Consider the following 20,888-nt stretch of genomic DNA (forward strand, 5'->3'; position numbering starts at 1 on the left):
TGATATCTTTGTCCAAATAAGGAAGGAAATGTATACATATGTATGTAAAATAGTTTATATATATATATACATATATATACATATGTATATACAAATTAATAAACTTATCGTATGACATAACAATATCGAATTTTTTTCTCGATATCCTTGCACGGTTACATATTTGATGGATTGCATTCAGTGGATGAGCTCCTTTCTCTTGTCGCCTGAGCAAACTTTGATAGTTCTTTAGTCGTATCGCTTACAGCATAAATATGGTGTGGAATAAAGTGTTTTCTATTCCCTGGTACTTTAATATATGAAATCACAAAAATACTAGTAGCATGTAAGTTTAGAGCAATATGATTAGTTAGTCAATTTCTAATTACGATTTTAGTTTGCTTAGACAGACGCCTAGTAAGAGTTATTTTACACGAATTCTGTTTGTTTGGCAGTCAATGGCAACCTTGAGGTCATATACCCTTTAAGTGTCAAAGAAAGTAATCGTCCGAAGCTCTTACCGGACGTTTTCTTTGATCTCACATGGGTGTACGAAGACCGGACAAAGCGTCAGCGGAAGTATCTACTTAATAGTAATTGGACTCGGCGCAGTGCACACAACATCTTCAGTTTCTAATTCGACGAATTGATGAAGCTAAAGTGTTTGCAATTTGTCTGTTTTTGTTTGTGGCAAGTTCATATTCTGATCATGCGATTTACTTAGAGTTGTTGAAATTTTCCTGAAGCCCGCTTCCTAGAGTCCTGCAAAAAATATTCTTTAGCAAGTGGAACAAACCCAAAGTCCGCTCATACAAGTTTGTGCGTATGTTTGTACATATGTACATATAGTAAGTATGAATATCTGTTCATATGTATTTGCATAATGGGACTGACTGCACTTCATTTGAAAGCGCCGACGCTGCCAATACAATGCTCTCGCTCACTATTTTTGTTTACTGCCGAGCGGAACGCAAAGAAACGCTGCAGGTCGTTGATAAGGCGCCAACGCTGCAAACGCAAGTGTGTGAAATACTTTACCTCCTCTTGAAATATAATTCATATAATTTCTTCATTCCGCTGCCGGCAACGCAAGCGTTCGGTCGTGCTCTCATTCGATTCGCAACACCAAACTGCTGAGCGGCACAGTACTATATATTCTCGTATCCAATCGTCTGATACTCGAGGTTAATCGTGTGCGCGTTTCCGCTATTGTGGATCGGTAGGTAGGATAGGAATCAACTAAATATAAACATCTATGTGCATATGTACAATTGTACTTACATACCTACATACATACATGGGTGTCAAAACAACATTTTTTGAAAAATTGACGGCTAAACCTTAAATGTGATTGCCGGCTACTTGCAAGCCAAGCGTTTATAACTCAAAGTGTGCGAAATCTAGAGTAGATTGCATTCATGCATTCTGTTGAAACGTGATGGCAATGTCAATGCCGTCGCTGCTTTGGGTGCCAAGTCGAAGCTCTTGGCCATTAATGCTGCGCGACTATGCACATTGCCCGTGAATATTTGGCTTGTTCTGCAGTTTTCGTTGTCGCCCAAGTATGAAATACAACCCAGCGAACTTAAGCATTGGGAATTGTATAACATGCTACATACATATGCTACATATGTACATACATATGTATATAACAATGAACATAAATCCGTTTAAAGATCTATCCAGCTACAACTTGCGTTCTCCGCAATTAAATCAACAGAGATATTAATAAAAACTACTTAGCTAAATGCAATTTGAAATAAGTAGTAATAATGAGAAATGTTTGTTTTTCCATTACATAAAAATCTAATTTTAGATATTTTTTGGGAAATGCGTTCAGTTATGTTCAGTTCACAGACTATGCTATGTAAATATATTGCAAAAATATGGGCATTCCTCTGTAAAGACCCGAAGATAACAACAACTTACAAATGCAAATACTGTGAAATTGTCCCGAAACCGGAAAAATTTAATTAAAAATCAATGATGAGGCATATATGGCACATATATTTTATACTTACATGACAAATGAACATGACTTATGAAAGCTAGTTTCATGTTTTTAGTTAAGTTCTAATTATATTGTAGCGGAGTTCGAGTAACGCATTTGACAATACAATCCATTCGCCTTAGCAAGAGATAACGTTTTGCATATTAAGTTAGGAATTACAAAAATGTTGTGGTCGTGGGTACCCGTACCCGTACCCGTATGTCATAACAAATGTCAATGTCTGGAGCTAACTGCAACGCGTCGTCTCCTATCCAAATTTTATTTACACGCGCGCTTAATGTAACACTAAATCCATCGGCAAACTAAGATAATCGTCTCTGTAGGCGAAACGTTGCATCATAATCTTTTGTTTGAAGAGCAAAGGGTGTTGGTTAACATGAGACCGGCAGCAACTTACATCTAAAAATCCTTACTTCTTCCTATGAATATACATATGTATTCTTATCAAGCAATCCGAAGCAACATTTTTTTTTTTCTATTTACAATATTTCAAATCAATGTGTGTTTTGTTTTAAATTTGAATCGTCAAGTTCTTTACTCTAGAGTATAGACCGATAAAGCCCACACACATCCATAATATGTGCATACATATGTACTATATGTATGTAAATAGCTGTATAATCTATTACGATAACTTTTATTCCAGCATACACGTGACTCCATGGCAGAGAACGAGCTATTGAGCAACCAACAGAGTCATGCAAATGCTCGCATATTGCGCTCGGAAGAGCCGGCAGCCAATGGCGCCAAATCGAACAGCCTGGAGCTGGTAAATGGGAGACATTTTGAGGCGCCTTGCTGTCGGGACATACACGACAAGGAACCGCCGGATGGCGGGGCGCGTGCCTGGCTCGTGATGCTAAGCGCCTTCCTGTGCAACGGTGTCATCTTTGGTTTCATTAATACTTACGGGGTATTGCATTCCTTGTTAACTGACCGCCTCACTGAGAAGGGCGACACGGATGCCTCCAGCAAAGCGGGTAAGTCAGACGTCTGCTTGTAGACACAATTCCCGCAAAATTGACAAACTATGACTATGATGAGGCGCACAAAATTTAGCCTTCTTTACTGAAAATTCAGAATATTTGTAAAAATAAACATATTATTCATCGTATGTGAATAAAGGCATGAAGTTAGTCCTTCCTATGTATGTAGGAATGTATATAGTAAGTAGTATGTTAGGTACAATTTTTAAAGTAAATCATTCACAACAAGAATGTTATGGTAGAGTCGTGTAGCAAAGACACATCTAAATCTTCAAACTTTCAAAAATAAATATTAAAATATATATTTTAAAATTTAGCTAATTCTCTGGTACTAGTATATATAGTATATACATGTTCGCATGTGATTTCAACACTTTTTCCATAAAGTTATAAAAAAAAAACTAGTTTTGAATGATTGATTGATTTTAAATTTAGATTTTACAAGTATTGTCGTAGGTTCTTGGGATTTGTTTGAATACTATTAGAAACGCCATCTTGGCTTCTTTGTGTAGAGAGAGAGAGTCGTGAAGAGAGTTGATTTTAAAATAAACGTACCTGACCTCGTAAATAATTCTGCATGGCACCCACAGGTCTCGACCAGCTCGGTTGGCCTATCGCCTTATAAATAGCAAAGACAATAAATGACATTTAATTGTTAAAGCCACAGTTACGCATACGGTCCGACTACGCTAAAAGCTACACATGTGTTAAAAGTAAAAGCTGTGGCAAAATACTATACTCGTATGTACTATATGTGTGTGAAAAGAAGCATATTGCCGTACTCTTACCACTGACCCAGTTACTACCTGTCTGGCGTTGTGCAAATGCAAATGCTGTTGAAGCACCTTAAGTGCAGTGCTTGACAGCGATCCTCAATTGGCCATATCTACTGCTGTCGGGGCAGACATTATTTCCGCGATATGATTAACACCGGCCGTAATCCGAGATGACAGCTTTAAGAAGTATGCCATATTAGATATTCTGTTCGAATCATTTCTATTGTAACGTGTCTGAAACGAAAATTCAGACCGATAAGCAAAAGAAAGAAAAGCGAAGCTAATTGATAGGTCACGAAATTTATTGTAAATGCCAATTGACAGGTTAATGTCAAATATATATCAATGGCTTAATAGAGCTCAATTAATTATAAAAACGACGCCGACAAATGCCGAGGTTCAATGCCATGTTATAAAAAATCCCGATTGGGAGGAGGCCATATTTGCCTGGCCATTGTATACCCTGTATGTACTTTCGAAAAATCTGTGCCAGAAATTGCAAATTAAATTTTTAAAAATGCTACTCAAGATGTTATGCTGATCAAGAAAATATTTACTATACATACTTTGTAATGTGTGGCATGTCTGTATTTGGCTTTATTTCATAATACCCTTTTATTCTTCAGGTACTGGGCCTAAAAGTAGAATTTTTTTTATAAATACTACACATTATTGCCTTAGAATTAGATTGATTTCATTCCGTAATATTAAGAAGTAGCGTAGATCAAGGCAGGTCTGATTGACTGATGGTGCGGTCAGCAACTCTTGCCAGAGCTAGCTTTGATATTGAATGTCGCCGATGCTTTTTTTTTAATTGTTTATATGTATGTATGTATGTACATATGTACAACTTTTGTTTTTATTCGCATGAACTTAATTTACGCAATTGTATTGGTTTCAATGATTGTCTGTAATCAAAGCTGGACTTAAATTTTAGCTATATTGTAGTTCACATGTTCGTATTCGTTCTAACAATAAGATTATGCGTTACTATTTATATTACCCAAAATCTGTATTTATACAAAACAAAACTAAAGTCATGGGTCAATGACTTTTCGAAATAAAAAGGCGAGAATTTGGCGTTATCAGCTTGGTATTAATTAACCGGGCAAACAATATTTACACTCATAAAGAGAAAAAGAATGGAATGGGCTCAACTTTTAAATACCCTGAATAAATGTATGTACCGCATATGTGAATGTATGTAACACACAGAAGGAGGCAAGGATCTCAGAAAAGGTGGGGCAGACGAAAGAAAAAACTTGTCCTTCCCCGAACTCGCGAGAATCTGGATACCAAAATTGGTTATCCTAGCGCTTATACTTTTAAAGGTTCTTGCGTTCATATGGACAGGTGGGCATTGCTAAATCGGCTTGTCTTCTCATGCTGATCAAGAATATATGTACGTGTATATACTTTGTGGGGTCTGTCACACACAACTCTAGCATTTCATTATTACTTTTTTCCAATTACATACTACTTGTATAGTTTGATTCGGGCTATCTGGCGTGTGCTCTGCCAGAGCTTTCAGTTAGTCCAAGTCGTAGTTTGAACCTAATATTTGACTGACAGATTTATGTTAATTCTTTGTTCAATAAAGACAAAAGATGCTCTACTTTTGATAAGAACTCAAACGAAAGAAGCCACTGATAATCCATATTAATGCGAATGTGCCTCATGTGCAATGCAAAAGTAAGCCACCTGATAGTGCAGCTCGGCATTAAGTGTACTCATGCTGCAGTTCAATAACCGAATCTAAGTATTTGATCTGAACGAGTACTAGTGCGTGAAGTGTGTGTCAGTTTTTTAATTCTTAATTGTTTGCTGTGACAGATGTTTTACATGCGATTACGACACCTATCATCTATGTTTAGTCAAGCGGTTAAGTTAACTTCGTCACTATCGTCAGGACTCTGGACAAATTGTTTGTAGCTTAAAAAATATTTAAGAATATTCACGTATGTTTTATTTTATGTAAAAACAAGAGAGAACGCTACAGTCGAGAAAGCCCGACAGTGTAATACCCTGTACCCAGGTAAACTTCCGTCACTGAGTTATATGCGCCCATAGCAGCAGCAAAAAGAGGAAGAAGAAGAGCGAACTTGTTGCTGCAGTTTGTGGGGGTTGTACTGGCGAGAATTTGTTTCGCTAATAACTTTTCTTAGAATTGACCGAATAAAATTGAACAACAGTAGACAATTATATATAAATTATGTGTGCAAAGTTTGGTTTAGGTAGCATTTGAAATGTGGACGCTATTGACGAAATTCTGTAGCGGGGGAAGGGGGGGGAAATTAAAAAAAATAAAATAAACTCGTCCTTACTCGGACCCAGGAGAATCTGGATGCCAACTTTGGTTATTCTAGCTTTTATAGTTTCTGAGATCCTCGCGTTCATCCAGACGGACAGACGGACGGACAGACGGACGGACATGTCTAGATCGATTTCTCTCGTCATGCTGATCAAGAATATATATACTTTATGGGGTCGGAGATGCTTCCTTCTGTATGTTACATACTTTGCACAAACCTAATATACCCTTTTTACCCTACGGGTACAGGGTATAAAAAGGTTGTGCCCGGTTTTTTAGAATTTTCCTTGGAGCCTGAACTATTGGATTTGTGTTTTAAACATTGTCCGATCGATTTCAAAATTGGGATAAATATCCAACATAACTAGATGTGCGACTTAGCATTCAAGCATGTTTTCAAAATAAAGAGATACGTTTTTTATCAAATATTATTAAATATCAAACAGTACAGCCACAAGGAAGTTAGAGACACGCATAGTCGGTGTTCTTTGTTTGTGGCACTTCGTTGCATTGCATTGACACACGTGTTGCGTTTCATATTGCTTCGAGCTTTCGTGCATGGTCGTGTTGACTCAATGAGGCACAAAGAGACACGCATGAGGAAATACGACAAAAATACGATACGATGCGATTGTGAGAAACTCTTAGAATTAGAATGATCTAACTGTTATTTGAGTTTTTTGCAAATATATATGCTATATATGCAATGTGAATTACTATTAATATTAATTAATATGTACAAAATAAATTCTATTCTATTCAGCATTATTACTTATTGTTGTCTACTTGTGTTATTGTTTATAATACTGAAAATGTTGTCCGATCGGACTACCACATGTGTTTGTTCTAAGTCCGAAGAGTTTGCTTAAAAGCCTACATTTGCATATATCTCGATAAAGCTATATTCATCTTGATCCAAAGGGCTCCTTTAAGTTACCGTTCGAAGCATCCTCCTTACTTAAAGACTAATGCAGTTCTAACTTAGTTTTGCAAAAGCATTATTTTACAAACTTTTTACCGATATCAAAGGTTAATCACAATTTGTAATTAATTTATATCCGACAAGGTAGTCTCTGCCTTTAAGGCGATAATATATTTATGATGAGAAGACTCATCTAATCCACACATTCTTCTGCTTGCGGATTTCGAGTTGTGTTGTAAGCCTTTCTACCATTTTGGGTTCAAAACATGCACGCTTATGTGCTCCTCACTTCTAAAAGAAGCTTCATTTCTTGACCTTTCAGCACTTGTTGGATCTTTGACAATTGGTACAACATTCCTACTTTCTCCCGTTGCCGGCTGCCTTACCGACAAGATTGGTCTGCGTCTAACAACCTTTGCCGGTGGCGTGCTCTCAGCCGGTGGACTTCTCCTGTCTTCTTTCTGCACCGAGAACATCAGCGCGCTGTACTTTACATATGGCATCATGTTTGGCTTTGGAGCAGCACTTGCCTATACGCCTACCTTGGCCATACTGGGCCACTACTTCAAGCGTTACCTTGGAAAGGTGAGCGGCTTCGTGACCGCCGGCTCCAGCGTCTTCACTGTCGTACTGCCTCCCTGTCTAGACAGTATGCTAAGGGTGTATGGCTTTGAAGCCGCACTGCAAGTGAGTTGTTGTCCAAATCGAAATACAATGTACGTCCATCGATTACTTTGATTATATTTGCAGATAATGAGCTTGATAGCGGCCTTTATTATCATTTGCTCATTTGTATACAAGCCGTTGCATCCACCTCCGATGCCACCAAAAAAGAAACCTGGTCGTTCGCGAGTGAACCTATTGCTTCGTTCTATTGTCAATGTGGAGATCTGGAAACGAAAGCGATACGTAATCTGGGCCTTTTGCGTACCTCTCGCACTTTTCGGTTACTTCGTCCCCTACGTCCATATGATGAAGTTTGTGGAAAAGGCATTTCCTGGGAAGGACGTTAATCTGCCCGTTATGTGCATCGGGATTACCTCTGGTGTTGGACGTCTGATCTTTGGCGTCATCGCTGATTTGCCGGGCATCAATCGCATGTACTTACAACAGCTTTCCCTGGTTTGCATCGGTTTAGTTACATTGCTGCTACCACTGACGAGCTCGTATGTGGTGCTGGTGTGCTTTGCACTTATTATGGGGCTTTTCGACGGATGCTTCATATCTTTACTCGGACCAATAGCGTACGAGATCTGTGGACCGTCAGGAGCAACGCAAGCCATTGGATTCTTGCTTGGCCTGAGCTCATTGCCCTTGACCATTGGGCCACCAATAGCAGGCAAAATATTTGATAGTACCGGTTCCTACACTGTGCCGTTTATCTTAGCCGGCCTGCCGCCTTTGGTGGGGTCCTCGCTGCTGTGTCTTATACGCTATGTCAAGGACGATGAAAATAAAGCTGTCGCGGGTCCAGTCGCTCATGTGCCTGTGGTTGCAAGCACAGATATAGAAAATATCGCACATACTCAAAACAGTGAGTATATGACTATATAGGAGATTACGATTTCTTACATTTTATTTTGCAGGTAAATCCGATTCTTTACTTAACGGACATGTGCGATTGGCCGATACAGGTATGGACTCATACACCGCATCCCATAGTCTGCTAAACAATGCTTCCGGCCAAAGCCCATCTAATTTCACTGCTCGCCTCTCTGCTTGCGCCCATCCTAGTAGATTGACAATGACTAATAACAGCTTAACCATTTGCTCCCACACTCCCTTGCTTCGTCATAATTCCAGAAACATATCTATCCCAGTTGCCGATAATAAGAATCTGGGTTGCAGCTTCTTAGGCGTTAACTTTAAAGACGAGTCAAAGAAACGCCGCTATACCTATTCATTATATTAACAAATTGTTCTATTCTTGTAATTTAATACAAGAACAACAATGACAATTTTAAAACGATTCCTGTATTATATTTGGTTATTCATATTATTATTGTAATATAATATGGCCTTTGCACATATAAATCCATCCTTTTAAACTAAATAACGTGTAGATGAATCCAAAATTCCAGCTTAAAACACGTTCTACACTTTAGACAACATTCTATACTATTAGCTCGGACCAAATACAAAGAGTCTTGCGCAACATATCCCTACAAGATTACAAATTTGTAGTTCTTGGATGATATTCCCTCAATCATTTAATTTCAACAAGTTCATATTATTGCTAACCCATGTACACGCAATCATCCTAGCACAAAGAAACTTACACAAGAGCTTCCAAAATAATACCAATAATCGGCAGAAACATTAAAAGGTCTTTCTATTTGTGCAGTAATAACGCTTTTTTAAATGTATAATTGCAATTAGGCAATGCATGTATTATATAGTATGTATATTATGTATTTTTAAAATTCTATGTATTATATTTAAACACATCAAAGCTGGTGGTATTCCGTTTCATTTTGAACTCTGAAAAACTCAATTTACGAATATATTTGTTACTCTTTACATCTTTCAGAATCGCTCACCGATGAGTTGCGGCCCTAAAGAACGTCGCTTTTATAACTTCAAGTCTAAATTCCGTACATATTCTGTTAATATTGGCAGTAAAAAGGAATATTGGTATTCCACCCAAACGCTTAAACTTGCCATAAATCTTAAACTTGCTTAAATCTGATCGTGCCATTCTAAATTCCAGAGGTTGTAGCTCTTGAGTTTTCTCAAGAGTAAGTTCGGAGTATGTAAGGAATCTAAATACGTGGCTATCTTGTTTTGCGGATGTACATCGTCCTTATTATTGTCTTTAAATACATTTGATGTTTTCTTTTAACGCATAGGCCTTAACAAGAATATTTTAATGTTTATACAGCTTAAGCGGTCCACACGTTTTGGGGAATACCAATATAGTGTTCAATTTATAATTCCTACATACATACATGTAAATATCAACGTAAGCGTATGAATAAATTCAGTGTATCAATAAGTTAACATTTAAAGAGGGCTCATAAGAAAAATTCGAATTTCTAATAAACCATTATTCATTTTGTTTATTTACCAAATCAATTTCTTTCAAAGTAAAACACATTCCTGAAATGAAGGGAGAGTGGGAGAGTGCGGATACGAAAAACATCTTTTGAATCCATACTTGATATACTAAGTATACTCAACATATCCGAAAATAAGCATATCTCTTATGAAAACAAGTGGAATAGCTTTAGTTGGATGCCCCAACTTTGAAATACTCTGTTCATACATATGTTTAAAATAATTATGGATAGATCAAAAACTAAGAAAATTAAAGGAAAATTCACGAAATTGTAATAATAAAAAAAAACCCATTTTTTTTTATCGATTATACGTTGTCCTTCAGGAAACTCACGTAAAGGGTGTATGACTGTCTATTTATATATATATATATTGTACAGAGTCGAACCAACTTTTTCACGTTCTGCAAACCTAATGTATTCCTGTACCTTTCAGGTACAGCGTATAAAAACGAGCGGGCGTTTAAAACATAAACTTTATTACTCTATTATGTACTTTTATATCAGAAAGCATTTGTACAATTTATAGTCTCCATGCGGGATTCACGTGATACGCGGTTTAGTTCCAATATGTTAAAAATAGCAAGAGAGAGCAAACCAAACACTTAAATACCCTCCTCTAGGAAATGTCCTGTAGCGAAGTGGAGTGAAATGGAGGAGTATGTTAGGTTTGTGCAAAGTACCTCGCATGTAACAGGAAACGGGGGCCGGAGATGCTTAAAATTTAAAATGTTCATTAAATAATGCAATTTAAAAAATAATTTATGCACATGATCAATGAAAAAACTTCAACAAATCGAATTCAGTTCCCTTTTAAGGCGAAATAGTGCGTCATAATAATGAACGTGTGGTCGACTTTATATGGCAAAAATTTGTGTGGGGGGGCAAAAAACATATCTAAATTTCTTTTCATTAAACGCACCGTTTGGGCTACCCCACATTGACTTTGTAGAGCGATTCATTCCGATTCGTGGAGATACGAGGGCGGTCCGATAAGTACTTGGCGGTATGTCACAAGCAAAGTTAATCGTGGCATACATCTTCAGACTTTTGGTTTAGTTTTGACCGCGTCTGTTACTCTTTTTCTCGATTTCGATCGAATCAACATAAAGTCACGTTTGAATGTAAATATGTGTGTGTTGTAAACATATAGTAGACAAACATACATACATATATATATATATATATATGTATATATGCCAAATGTTTGTACTTAATTGTATTGCTTGCGTGGTGTTAGGAGCTTTGGCTGACTAGAAAATATCAGTAATTGGTATGCACGTTCTATTGTGCCACATTAAAAGTATACGTGATTCGAAAGTTTCATTGATGCGTGAATCTCTATCTTCGTCACATTATTTATATTTTGTATACCCTTCACATTAGTGAATCATACAAGTATATAAAACATTGAAGGGTATATAAAGCTCCAAAGCAGCCGAAGATTTATAAAATTTATAATTGACTATGAGAGTGGGCCAACTAAAATATGGGCCCAATGTCCGGTAGGGCACATATAAGACCCAGTGTCGTCTATAAACAATTTTTAGTTTACGTCTTGTCGTCTTTTAGAACGGTACGTTATGCGATCGCACAACTGTCTGTAGTTGTTGAATTGGAAATTTGAAAATTGCATTATAGACGCCATGTTTTCGCTAAGCTTTTGGATTACTATACTATTGTGTTTGTGGATTTATTTATTGTGGACTCGGAGAAAGTTTTATCTACTGACTCTGAAGTTTCCAGGCCCATTCGGATATCCCATAATCGGCATGGCACATAAGTTGCTCCACAGAGAAGGTACATTAAAAACAGCTCTACTATCTAGATATACTTGTGAGATATTAGTATATCATCTTTATTTACTTGTACATTTTAATTTGCACTTAGATGTCCTGAGCGAGTTCGGGTATTATATAAAGCAGTATGGGCCGACACTTTTTTCTTGGCTAGGTCCGATTCCATTTTTGATTGTAAGCGATCCTCAGTTAACGCAGGACATACTTACCTCGCCGCATTGTGTTAACAAGGGTCTGATCTATAAGGCTGTGGACGATGGCGCAGGCAAAGGTCTTTTTAGCCAAAGTGGTACGACATTGAAATTTTAACTTGCTGGTCACATAGGATTGTTTTCAGCCCACTTTCTTTTATTGTAGATCCAACCTGGAGCATTCATCGGAAGTTGTTGAATCCCGCCTTTGGCCACAAGGTGCTGCTAAGCTTCCTCCCAGTTTTTAACAGTGAGACAGCAGCTCTGCTGAATGTGTTGAAAGGAATGGAAAATGAAGAAAAGGACTTTACACAAGTGTTACAAAGCTTTACATTGAGAATTGCGACACGTGAGTAAGTCATACTAAAATATTCAGTGATTCCATTATAATTCCTTAAGTGCAGAAACAACGATGGGCAGCGATGTGAAGGATGAAGAGTGTTTCAAGAACAATATACTACTCCAGCGCTATCAATGGTGAGTAACGATGAATGTATTCTGTTTGTCCGTGCATTTTCGCTATTCAATAACAGTGTGCAAGAAACTATGACAGATATGTGTTTCTCGCCGTGGCTCAACAACAGAATCTTGCGAATAATTTTTGGTAAGGAGGAGAGCTACTCTCGTGCCAAGTTAGAGATTCGCGCATTTATCAAAAAGGTGAATTACTAATTTCAGATTCATGTTAATTGTATGAACTAACAAATTTACCTTACGCAGCTAATTGTACGAAAATTGAATGAGGACTCTGCAAATACTGCTCTCCCAAAGGATAAGAACATATTTCTAAATCTGGCCACTGACCTTCTGAAGCGAGGAATTTTTAGCTGGAAGAATGTTGAGGACGAATCGAATGTTATAGTGTTTGGTGCCTTTGAGACAACAGCTAATACTTTGTACTATTCCTTAATGCTACTCGCCATGTTTCCCGATTACCAGGAGAAGGCATTTGAGGAAATCAAAACGATCTTTCCCAATCCAGGCGATTTTGAAGTTAGTTACGCAGACACAAAGCAAATGATATACATGGATATGATTCTGAACGAGTCGATGCGAGTGATGTCACCCGTACCGCTCGTTTCAAGACAAACGTCACAAGATCTGAAATTGTCAAACGGGGTAACAATACCCAAGGGAATACAGATAGCACTTGATATTTTTCATATGCACAGAAGTAAAAGTATTTGGGGCCCAGAAGCGGAAACCTTCAATCCGGACAACTTTTTACCCACTAATTTGGAAGATAAGCACCCATACGCCTATATACCTTTTACAAAAGGCATCAGAAACTGTATAGGTTCGAGCAACATATATTAGAACACTTTTACATTATAATATATAATAATATATTTACGTTGCAGGTTGGAGATATGCTCTAATATCGGCCAAAGTAACACTGGCGAAACTGCTGAGAAATTTTAAGTTTACCACCTCTTTTCCATTTGAGGATCTTGTTTTTGTTGAAGATATAACAATTAAATTAGAAAAAGCGCCGCTTTTAAAATTGCAACGACGAAATTAATATATCAAAAATATATTCTGAAATAATATAATGGAAATTCAGACAATGTTAATAAATAACTTGGATAGTTTCATTATTATTCTACTTACAATTACAAATTTCAAATACATACTTTGAGGTATGTAGTATGTGAATATGTGCATATCTCTGTATGTATGCATGTAGCAACATTTAATCATTTCATACAGGCGCCATCAATTTAAATTTGTAATTCGATTTTTTGGATCTTTCAATTCAAAGTATAAATTATGCTAAAGGATTAAACAGGCTCCTGTGAATCACAGAATAGCGTTGTCAGCCGACTGTAAATCAGTAGTTCGTTAGGCAAAAATTTAGCATAAATATAATGTATTGTTTAGTTTTCGATATTTTTACTGACTGGTAATAGTGTTAAATACCTTCAAAAATAATCACCATCTGCTTATGTTAAATACTAACATGTTAAATTTAACTTGGCGCCTAATTATATGTGGGAGCTCTAATAGGCACAATGCCTTATGTGACGTCACACCGAATAAATGTATGAAATATTTAAATAATAAGGGTTAATAAATGAAATATGTACATATATGTATGTTAGGGAAAGGTTCCTATAAAAGTTATTCAAGAAAATTGAGAATTAAAAATACTAGAAAGAACCGAACAGAGACGGTATATATGCATATGCTCTCAACATATAATTTCATCGATAAATTTGATTATAAATCTAAATTCTGATATCATTTTGTCGTGACTATGTCGAGTTGTCCTAGTGGCGCCAAAATCATCTTGAAACGCGAATTTTAAAAAATCCTAAATTTTGATTTCAATTTAAAATATTTTACGTATCTTTTTCTTATATAAAAAATTACACAAATAACAATTGATTGTATTATATTTTCTACTCTAGTGAACCAAACAAGAAATCTTCATATACCAGAAGTCCCATCGCTAGTACAGGAATTGGTGGGCAACACTGCGTTCAATTTCGAATGGATGGCAACAAACTCATGTTGCCAGACGTTGATGCAATTTACACATTACATTTGCGCTATGTCTTCTACAGATTGCTTTGATTTAAATAAAACCGAGTTGTTTGCTAAAATACGTAATGGCTTGGCAATCGCTTCGCATACACAAAATTTGTTGGTGTGCAAAGATGATTTACTGTTTGCATGGGACAGCCACGATTGCTGTCTGCTTGTGATGAATTGGCGTACTCCGGCTTTGTTGGATAAAAGTTGTTGTGCCAAAACTGCTTACCAAACGTTGATACCTTCCACGACAATCTGTTTTGAGGTGGATCGCTTGGAAGCGTCCAATGAGGGCTCTCAAATTGCAATTAGCGGCAGACGCGGCGTGGTAATCTTGGAGCTGCCGCGCCGATGGGGACCAGATGGCAATTTTATGGACGGGAAATCAAAAATAACGTGCCGCTCATATAACCTGGATACGCAGCTGTTTACAAATAACTCAAATCTGGAAGTGCGCCAACTTCGGTGGCATCCCGAGTCAGCCACCGACTCGCATTTACTTATTTTGCTTACCAACAACACCATTCGGGTGTACAATCACGCCAAACTACGTCATGTTTGGCAGGTTGGACCCACTATTGGAAAAACCAGTGGTAATACTTCAATATCGGATTTTGGCGAAACAGCGGTGGACTTCGATATAGCGCCAGCAATTAAAAATCGTGGCGCCGAGGAATTAGTTGGTAATGAGACGATAATTGGGAAAAGTGCCACGCGTAGTCAAATGAAATCAATGCCGCTTAATAAAAGCACACAGAATACAAAGCACGACAAGATAGAATGGCCCATCGTCATACTACGTGAAAATGGGAATATATATATTCTACTTGCTGGAATTAATTCGGATGTACCCAGATTGCAAGGCCCCATTACAATTTCTCCACAAACCAACGATAATTATGGGTTGGAATCATGTTCCATTCTGGTTATAGCGTCACTGCCACCAACTGTAGTCATTGCTGAGTCCAATGGCAAGCTGCACCATGCACTCCTTCTCGAGGCAGAGACTAAAGAGCATTCTTTTAATGAAGTGGATGAGCTAATACCGGTGGAGGCATCTGAATGGACAATAAATGTGATGGAGACCGTTGAGCTGGAGCTGGGCCTACCTAAAGAATCTTCACAAAATTATAGTTGCTCTATGCATTTAAGACGGGATCTTATCAACGAAATGCGCTACTTTATTTATCATGACGCCGGAATGCATGTCGTCACCGTGAACTTCATTGCTGAGCTGGAGCGTTTTGTGGATAGCGAGATCGAGAACGACGTTTTCACTCTGTCTACGCCATCCCGGGCGGAATACATACTCTGCACAAAGCTCGATGCCATGGATCGTAATGTTGTGCTTGGCATAGCACTGCTTCAGATGCCCTCTGGCGTGGTGGTGCTACTTGGCAGTGGACAGGTTGTTAGTCTAAAGTTGGTGATTGATATCAAGTTACTTGTCACGGCCAATCAGCTGTCAAATAAAGCGGTGGGCAACACTCCTATGGTGGATGAAAACAGTGCTGGGCCATCATTCATGGAATCAATAAATGCGATTTTAGAGCGAAGCGTGAATCAGCCCATTCTGTCGACGGATAAACAGGTTTCGCTATCGCCACACGATCGCTACGAATTGTTAAACCAAGCAATTGAAGTCCTGCGTTCTCAATATCTTAAACGGCACGAAATGGTTCGTATTGCGTTCGCCAAGCGCATAAATCGCATACGTCTACAAAAGGAGCAGCAACTTCATGAGATTCAGAATTTGGAGCGCGAACGTGAAGTGATTAGTGAGCGCGCCCACAAGTTAGCTGAACGCTTTGAGGAGATCACTGATAATCAGGATATATTGGGGCGCAAGTGTCATCTGCTTGTACAGAAGGCCAATGCTGCGCTACCAAATAATGTCGTAGCCGAGCGTGAGTTTGCTCAGGATATAGCAACCATAAATAAAGCAACCAAAAGCATGGCTGCCGCTCTGGAAGCAGCCAAAAAAAATATGAACAAACAGCGATATCTTATTTCGAAAAACCAAAATGAGTCAAAGGCAAATGTATACGAACTGCCGGAAAAACAGCACCACACCATTACGGAGATCCTTACCCAACTGACCAGTGAGATTGACCGCCAAATCCACGATGTTAAGCGCATAAAAAAAATTGTAGGCATTTGAACAGAGTTTACCTAACAATGTATTTTTTCTTTATAATTTTTCTCTGTTTTTGCAACTGATATAGCTGTAAATACTTAGCATTAAACTTAAAAATGTATCCAAAAAGCAATTTTAATTGGCGTAATAAACGTTTCCTGATGATTGTCTACCTCTATGGGTTTTACAAACTTTAATTGTTAATATTTCAGGTTATCTCTCGCTTTTAGCATAACTTGTTATACCCTGTACCCAAAAAATTATGGGGTATATCAGTTTAGTGCGAATCCGTACAAAAGCTACAAAACCCACATTTGTTATTCAGCTTCCCCTAAGACCTCTTAAAGCGGCATATCGGTTAAGACGATTTAATTCGGATGAGCACTTAGTTTAAAATAAATTGCTTTCAACGACTGTCAACTGTTCATGTACTGGAAAGTATATCAGATAATAGAGCCTAATTTTCAATTCATACTCTCGTAAGCTGTTTTTATGATTCGCCTATTTCTTCGAACTGTTTGCCAAAATTTGACAAGTGGTTAGGTGGTTAGAGTGTATTTAAGAGTTGGATCCAATTTTGCACACCTTTAATGTTTATATCGATATGAAAATATATATATTTGGACATTATGTAAATAACATAATATACACAAAAAAAAAATCAAAAGCTTGAAAATCGATTAGAATGTTTTAAAGTCATATAATTTGAATACAATTATTTTTCAGCTTTTCGGTGCCAACTTAATGACATTTTTGGAAGAATAACATGTGTATATACATTACATATGTATATAAGTATATAAATGAAATACAGAAGTGTAGTTGGCGAAAATTTTGAATTATCACAGAGGGGTCAAAGCCAAGATGCTAGTAAACAAAAGCGAAAGCCTGCAGTTGGCGACGACCTTCTTGCGTCAGAGAAGCTGATAAGCAGCTTTTGGAGGCGCTTAGTTAGCAAGCCATCTGCTAGCTATTAGCTATTAATTTAAAAATTCATACTCATCCCCCGGAGATAACGTGGAAAGTACGGCGGTCCGGAAAAATCAGTTCACAAAGATCTGCTGCGAAGTGCTGACTAATACTCTGACTCTTAAAATGACCGCCACCGCAGATAGTGTTTTCCTTGCCCGTTCGGAGGGTATTTCAGCTGAAGGAGTACGCGACCAGTACGCCGATGGAAAGGCGGCCAAGGTTTGGGAGATTTTCATCGGTGACAAGAACTCGCGTACTGACAACTACAAGAATTTTTTGGTTGACCTCCTCCGCCAGAAAGGCTGCAAGCGTCTGTTGGATGTGGCTTGTGGTACAGGGTAAGTAGAATGTACATACTTTCCAGATGGTTGGTGTCACCAATCTATACCTTTCAGCGTCGATTCAATCATGCTTCTGGAAGAAGGGTTCGAGTTGGTGTCCGTCGATGCTTCCGACAAAATGCTGAAGTACGCTCTTAAGGAGCGTTGGAACCGCCGTAAAGAGCCTGCCTTTGATAACTGGAGTGAGTAAATAATTAGATTAAAGATTAATTAATTAATATTTTGCTGCATTTGAACGCATTGCAGTTATCGAAGAGGCCAACTGGTTGACTCTTTATGATGACATACAAGATCATATTAAGGACGGCTTTGATGCGGTTATTTGCCTTGGAAACTCCTTTGCACATCTGATGGACAGTTTTGGCGACCAGCGCGGACATAAGCAGGCCATCACCAACTTCCAGAAGTGCCTAAAGCCGGGTGGTGTTCTTTTGATAGACCATCGCAACTACGATAACATCCTGGAGACAGGTTCCACTCCAGCAAAGAGTCTTTACTACAACGTAAGTTGAATGTTCTTTCTATAATATCTTCACTATTTCTAAGTCATCGTCAGACATACTATGAATAGTATATACTTGTAGTTTATGTGAAGCAGCATTGGCTGGGCAGGCACTTAAAAATAATTTAATATTTTTCATTCAAGCGTTGCTCTTAAAATGCTTTGTCATTTCTATTATCTGATTATTTTGTATTGAATAGTAAGATTCAGCTCGTGTCATGAAATTCCAACTAATCGCATGACTTGAAACTTTTTACAGACAAGCCATACCGCCGACATCAAAACATCCGTTTTGTTTTACTGCGGAAAACCTACCCTGGTATCGATGGACTACCTCATTGAAGGCAACAAACTGTCCAGCGAGTTCCGCCTCTCCTATTATCCGCACGAGCTGAAGAGGTTCACTGAAATGCTTTTGGAGATATTTGGCGCCCAAGCGAAGCATAAATTGTATGGTGATTTCAAGGACATGAGCCTTGTACAGAACCCTGCTTTTTATATCCACCTGGTGGAAAGGATTAGGTCTTAAGTAACCATTTCGTTTTGAAATATATATATATACATACACACACACAAAATACAAAAGTTAGAGTTTTTTATTTAAATATACACATTTTAGCGCGATCCGATTCTCTATGCCAGTATTAGATATCGACTCAAAATGGCACTAAAACAAAGCGTGACCATGGAAGCCTCAATCAAAAATGGGGAATTTGCCTTGATGTAGTTGGACATCTGCTTAAAAATGCTCGAGAGTCGACTCAGGAGTGTCGATGACATGTCGCTGGGATGGGATATCCCCACCGACATCGACTTAAAAACGTTCGATGACAACTAAAGACAGCCATCGCAGCCGAACTCGAAATGTGGAATACGCGACAAACTACATAAATAAATCTGATTAGGCATACAAATACATATTTCATTTGTATTAAATTTCCGTGGCTGCTACAAAGCGCAAATGTCAATGCTTAAATACAAATACTTGGACATATGCAAATTTTGTTTGTGCGCTTTTTACATATAGTAGGAAGTCTACAACATTCCATTTCAATGGTTCAAAGCCGCCATACCCTGGTTTCTCGGGTATTTTGTGTTGGGTCTAATATTTGTAAGGCCCAAAATATTTCATCCAAAGCTGTGGGTGTGTGAAAAAGAATGACAGCACGATCCGATATAGCCATGTGCGTCTATCTGAGCAAGATTTCGACACGATTTATATTTAATTTATTAAATTAATCAAATTTTAAAAAACATAATTTTTTAACTATTTTTTAATTTTTCTTTATACCCGACTTCAAACATTAGCAATTCGTCTGTGTTTGTAAATCCTGTGGCATCAGTGTAATGCTTCAAATCAGAGCCACGAAGGAGGGCTGCTATTAATTTAATCATATCAATTAATAAACCTAAATTAATTAATACGACATTATCGGCTATTAATAGTTAAATAGATGGAAAAGGTAAAAAAAAAAGAAAATAAATCAATGAATAAATGTTTTCTGGAGATAAGAAGAATCTCATACCAGATTTGGGCAATGTGGGTCAGTCGTTTCCGAAATTCAGGCATTCATCCAGACAGGCGGACGGAGGGCATGGCTATATATTAATTTTATTCGTCAAGCTTATTAAGAATATACTTGTATACACTTTATTGGGTCGAATATGCCTCCCCACGCAAAGAGAAGTGCAATTTGTGCTTGAGAGCTTCCTGGGTAGTATGTACAAAGCTAAATGGAGCGGGGTCTAGTGTCAGGAATTATTAGAGCTGGAGTTCCATATGTTTCTTGGGGCCTACTTTAAATGTTCAATGGGATCGTCGTTGTTTGATGATAAGGAGGATCTGATCATCACCCTCCTGGCCAGAAACAAAAGCTTATCAGACGCACAGGTATCTTGCAGCATTACCTACACGGCGCCGGAATGTGGGCAAAGCTCCGGAAGATTGGGATCAACGCAAACAAGCGCTCTTGGTATCCTGGAATCTTTTTGCTGGACCCCATGTTGGAGTAAGTCAACAGGTACAAGTATTTGGGCGTCCACTTGCCACATATCCAACGGCGCCGACACCCTTAGTATGAGAACCGCAAAACAGTTCCGGGCAGTACCCAAATTTAGTGACGTACCGGAAAGGAAAGTACTGATTCAACCCAATGACCACGTCCACTCTGGATGAATGATCATCATATCTCCGACTTACTTTTGAACTATGACACCATTCAAGACCTGTGTGAACTGGTTGTGAATTATAGTGCCAAAGTTGTGAAATTTTTTTATTTTATTTTTAATGAATTTCGTTTATTTTGATTTAATTTAATTTATCTTCATTTAATTGTTTTTTTTTAAATTATTTTATTTAAATTTATATAT

The 20,888-nt window shown here is 37.9% G+C and overlaps 5 protein-coding genes and 1 long non-coding RNA gene across 9 annotated transcripts; 4 read left to right on the top strand and 2 right to left on the bottom strand.

The window, feature by feature from the left end:
• The first annotated feature begins 1,063 nt into the window (after positions 1–1,063).
• Positions 1,064–10,056, top strand: LOC115621377 (monocarboxylate transporter 10). 3 transcript variants are annotated; one of them, XM_030515004.1, is made up of 5 exons: positions 1,064–1,202; positions 2,637–2,970; positions 7,308–7,672; positions 7,736–8,519; positions 8,572–9,449. In XM_030515004.1, exons 2-5 carry the CDS (start codon positions 2,652–2,654, stop codon positions 8,895–8,897), a joined length of 1,794 nt encoding a protein of 597 aa, XP_030370864.1. In that variant the 5' UTR covers positions 1,064–1,202; positions 2,637–2,651; the 3' UTR covers positions 8,898–9,449. The 3 variants fall into 3 exon arrangements, with proteins under 3 accessions (XP_030370864.1, XP_030370863.1, XP_030370865.1); XM_030515003.1 differs by having other exon boundaries at positions 1,065–1,198; XM_030515005.1 differs by lacking the exon at positions 1,064–1,202 and adding an exon at positions 9,516–10,056 and having other exon boundaries at positions 8,572–8,619.
• A 1,602-nt stretch (positions 10,057–11,658) lies between these two features.
• Positions 11,659–13,553, top strand: LOC115620987 (probable cytochrome P450 313a4). The gene is made up of 7 exons (XM_030514507.1): positions 11,659–11,841; positions 11,932–12,129; positions 12,198–12,380; positions 12,436–12,508; positions 12,565–12,691; positions 12,752–13,328; positions 13,393–13,553. Exons 1-7 carry the CDS (start codon positions 11,688–11,690, stop codon positions 13,551–13,553), a joined length of 1,473 nt encoding a protein of 490 aa, XP_030370367.1. The 5' UTR covers positions 11,659–11,687.
• A 1,032-nt stretch (positions 13,554–14,585) lies between these two features.
• LOC115620824 (nuclear pore complex protein Nup88) lies at positions 14,586–16,875 on the top strand. Its single transcript, XM_030514254.1, has one exon. The coding sequence runs from the start codon at positions 14,586–14,588 to the stop codon at positions 16,725–16,727; it is 2,142 nt and encodes a 713-aa protein (XP_030370114.1). The 3' UTR covers positions 16,728–16,875.
• Positions 16,876–17,378: 503 nt separating this feature from the next.
• LOC115620827 lies at positions 17,379–18,970 on the bottom strand. Of its 2 annotated transcripts, XR_003995236.1 has the most exons (3): positions 18,834–18,970; positions 18,064–18,193; positions 17,379–18,000 (listed from the first exon to the last, which is right to left on the bottom strand). It is a non-coding gene; the product is annotated as an uncharacterized LOC115620827 (long non-coding RNA). The 2 variants fall into 2 exon arrangements; XR_003995235.1 differs by lacking the exon at positions 18,834–18,970 and adding an exon at positions 18,305–18,440 and having other exon boundaries at positions 17,379–18,193.
• LOC115620825 (glycine N-methyltransferase) lies at positions 17,799–19,103 on the top strand. Its single transcript, XM_030514255.1, has 4 exons — positions 17,799–18,013; positions 18,071–18,198; positions 18,263–18,519; positions 18,778–19,103. The coding sequence occupies exons 1-4, from the start codon at positions 17,799–17,801 to the stop codon at positions 19,045–19,047; spliced, it is 870 nt and encodes a 289-aa protein (XP_030370115.1). The 3' UTR covers positions 19,048–19,103.
• LOC115620826 lies at positions 19,097–19,377 on the bottom strand. The gene has a single exon (XM_030514257.1). It carries the CDS (start codon positions 19,326–19,328, stop codon positions 19,152–19,154), a length of 177 nt encoding a protein of 58 aa, XP_030370117.1. The 5' UTR covers positions 19,329–19,377; the 3' UTR covers positions 19,097–19,151.
• Positions 19,378–20,888: the final 1,511 nt, after the last annotated feature.

The sequence above is a fragment of the Scaptodrosophila lebanonensis genome, unplaced genomic scaffold, assembly GCF_003285725.1.
Source record: "Scaptodrosophila lebanonensis strain 11010-0011.00,11010-0021.00 unplaced genomic scaffold, SlebRS2 tig00000024-arrow-pilon, whole genome shotgun sequence".
NCBI lineage: Eukaryota > Metazoa > Arthropoda > Insecta > Diptera > Drosophilidae > Scaptodrosophila > Scaptodrosophila lebanonensis.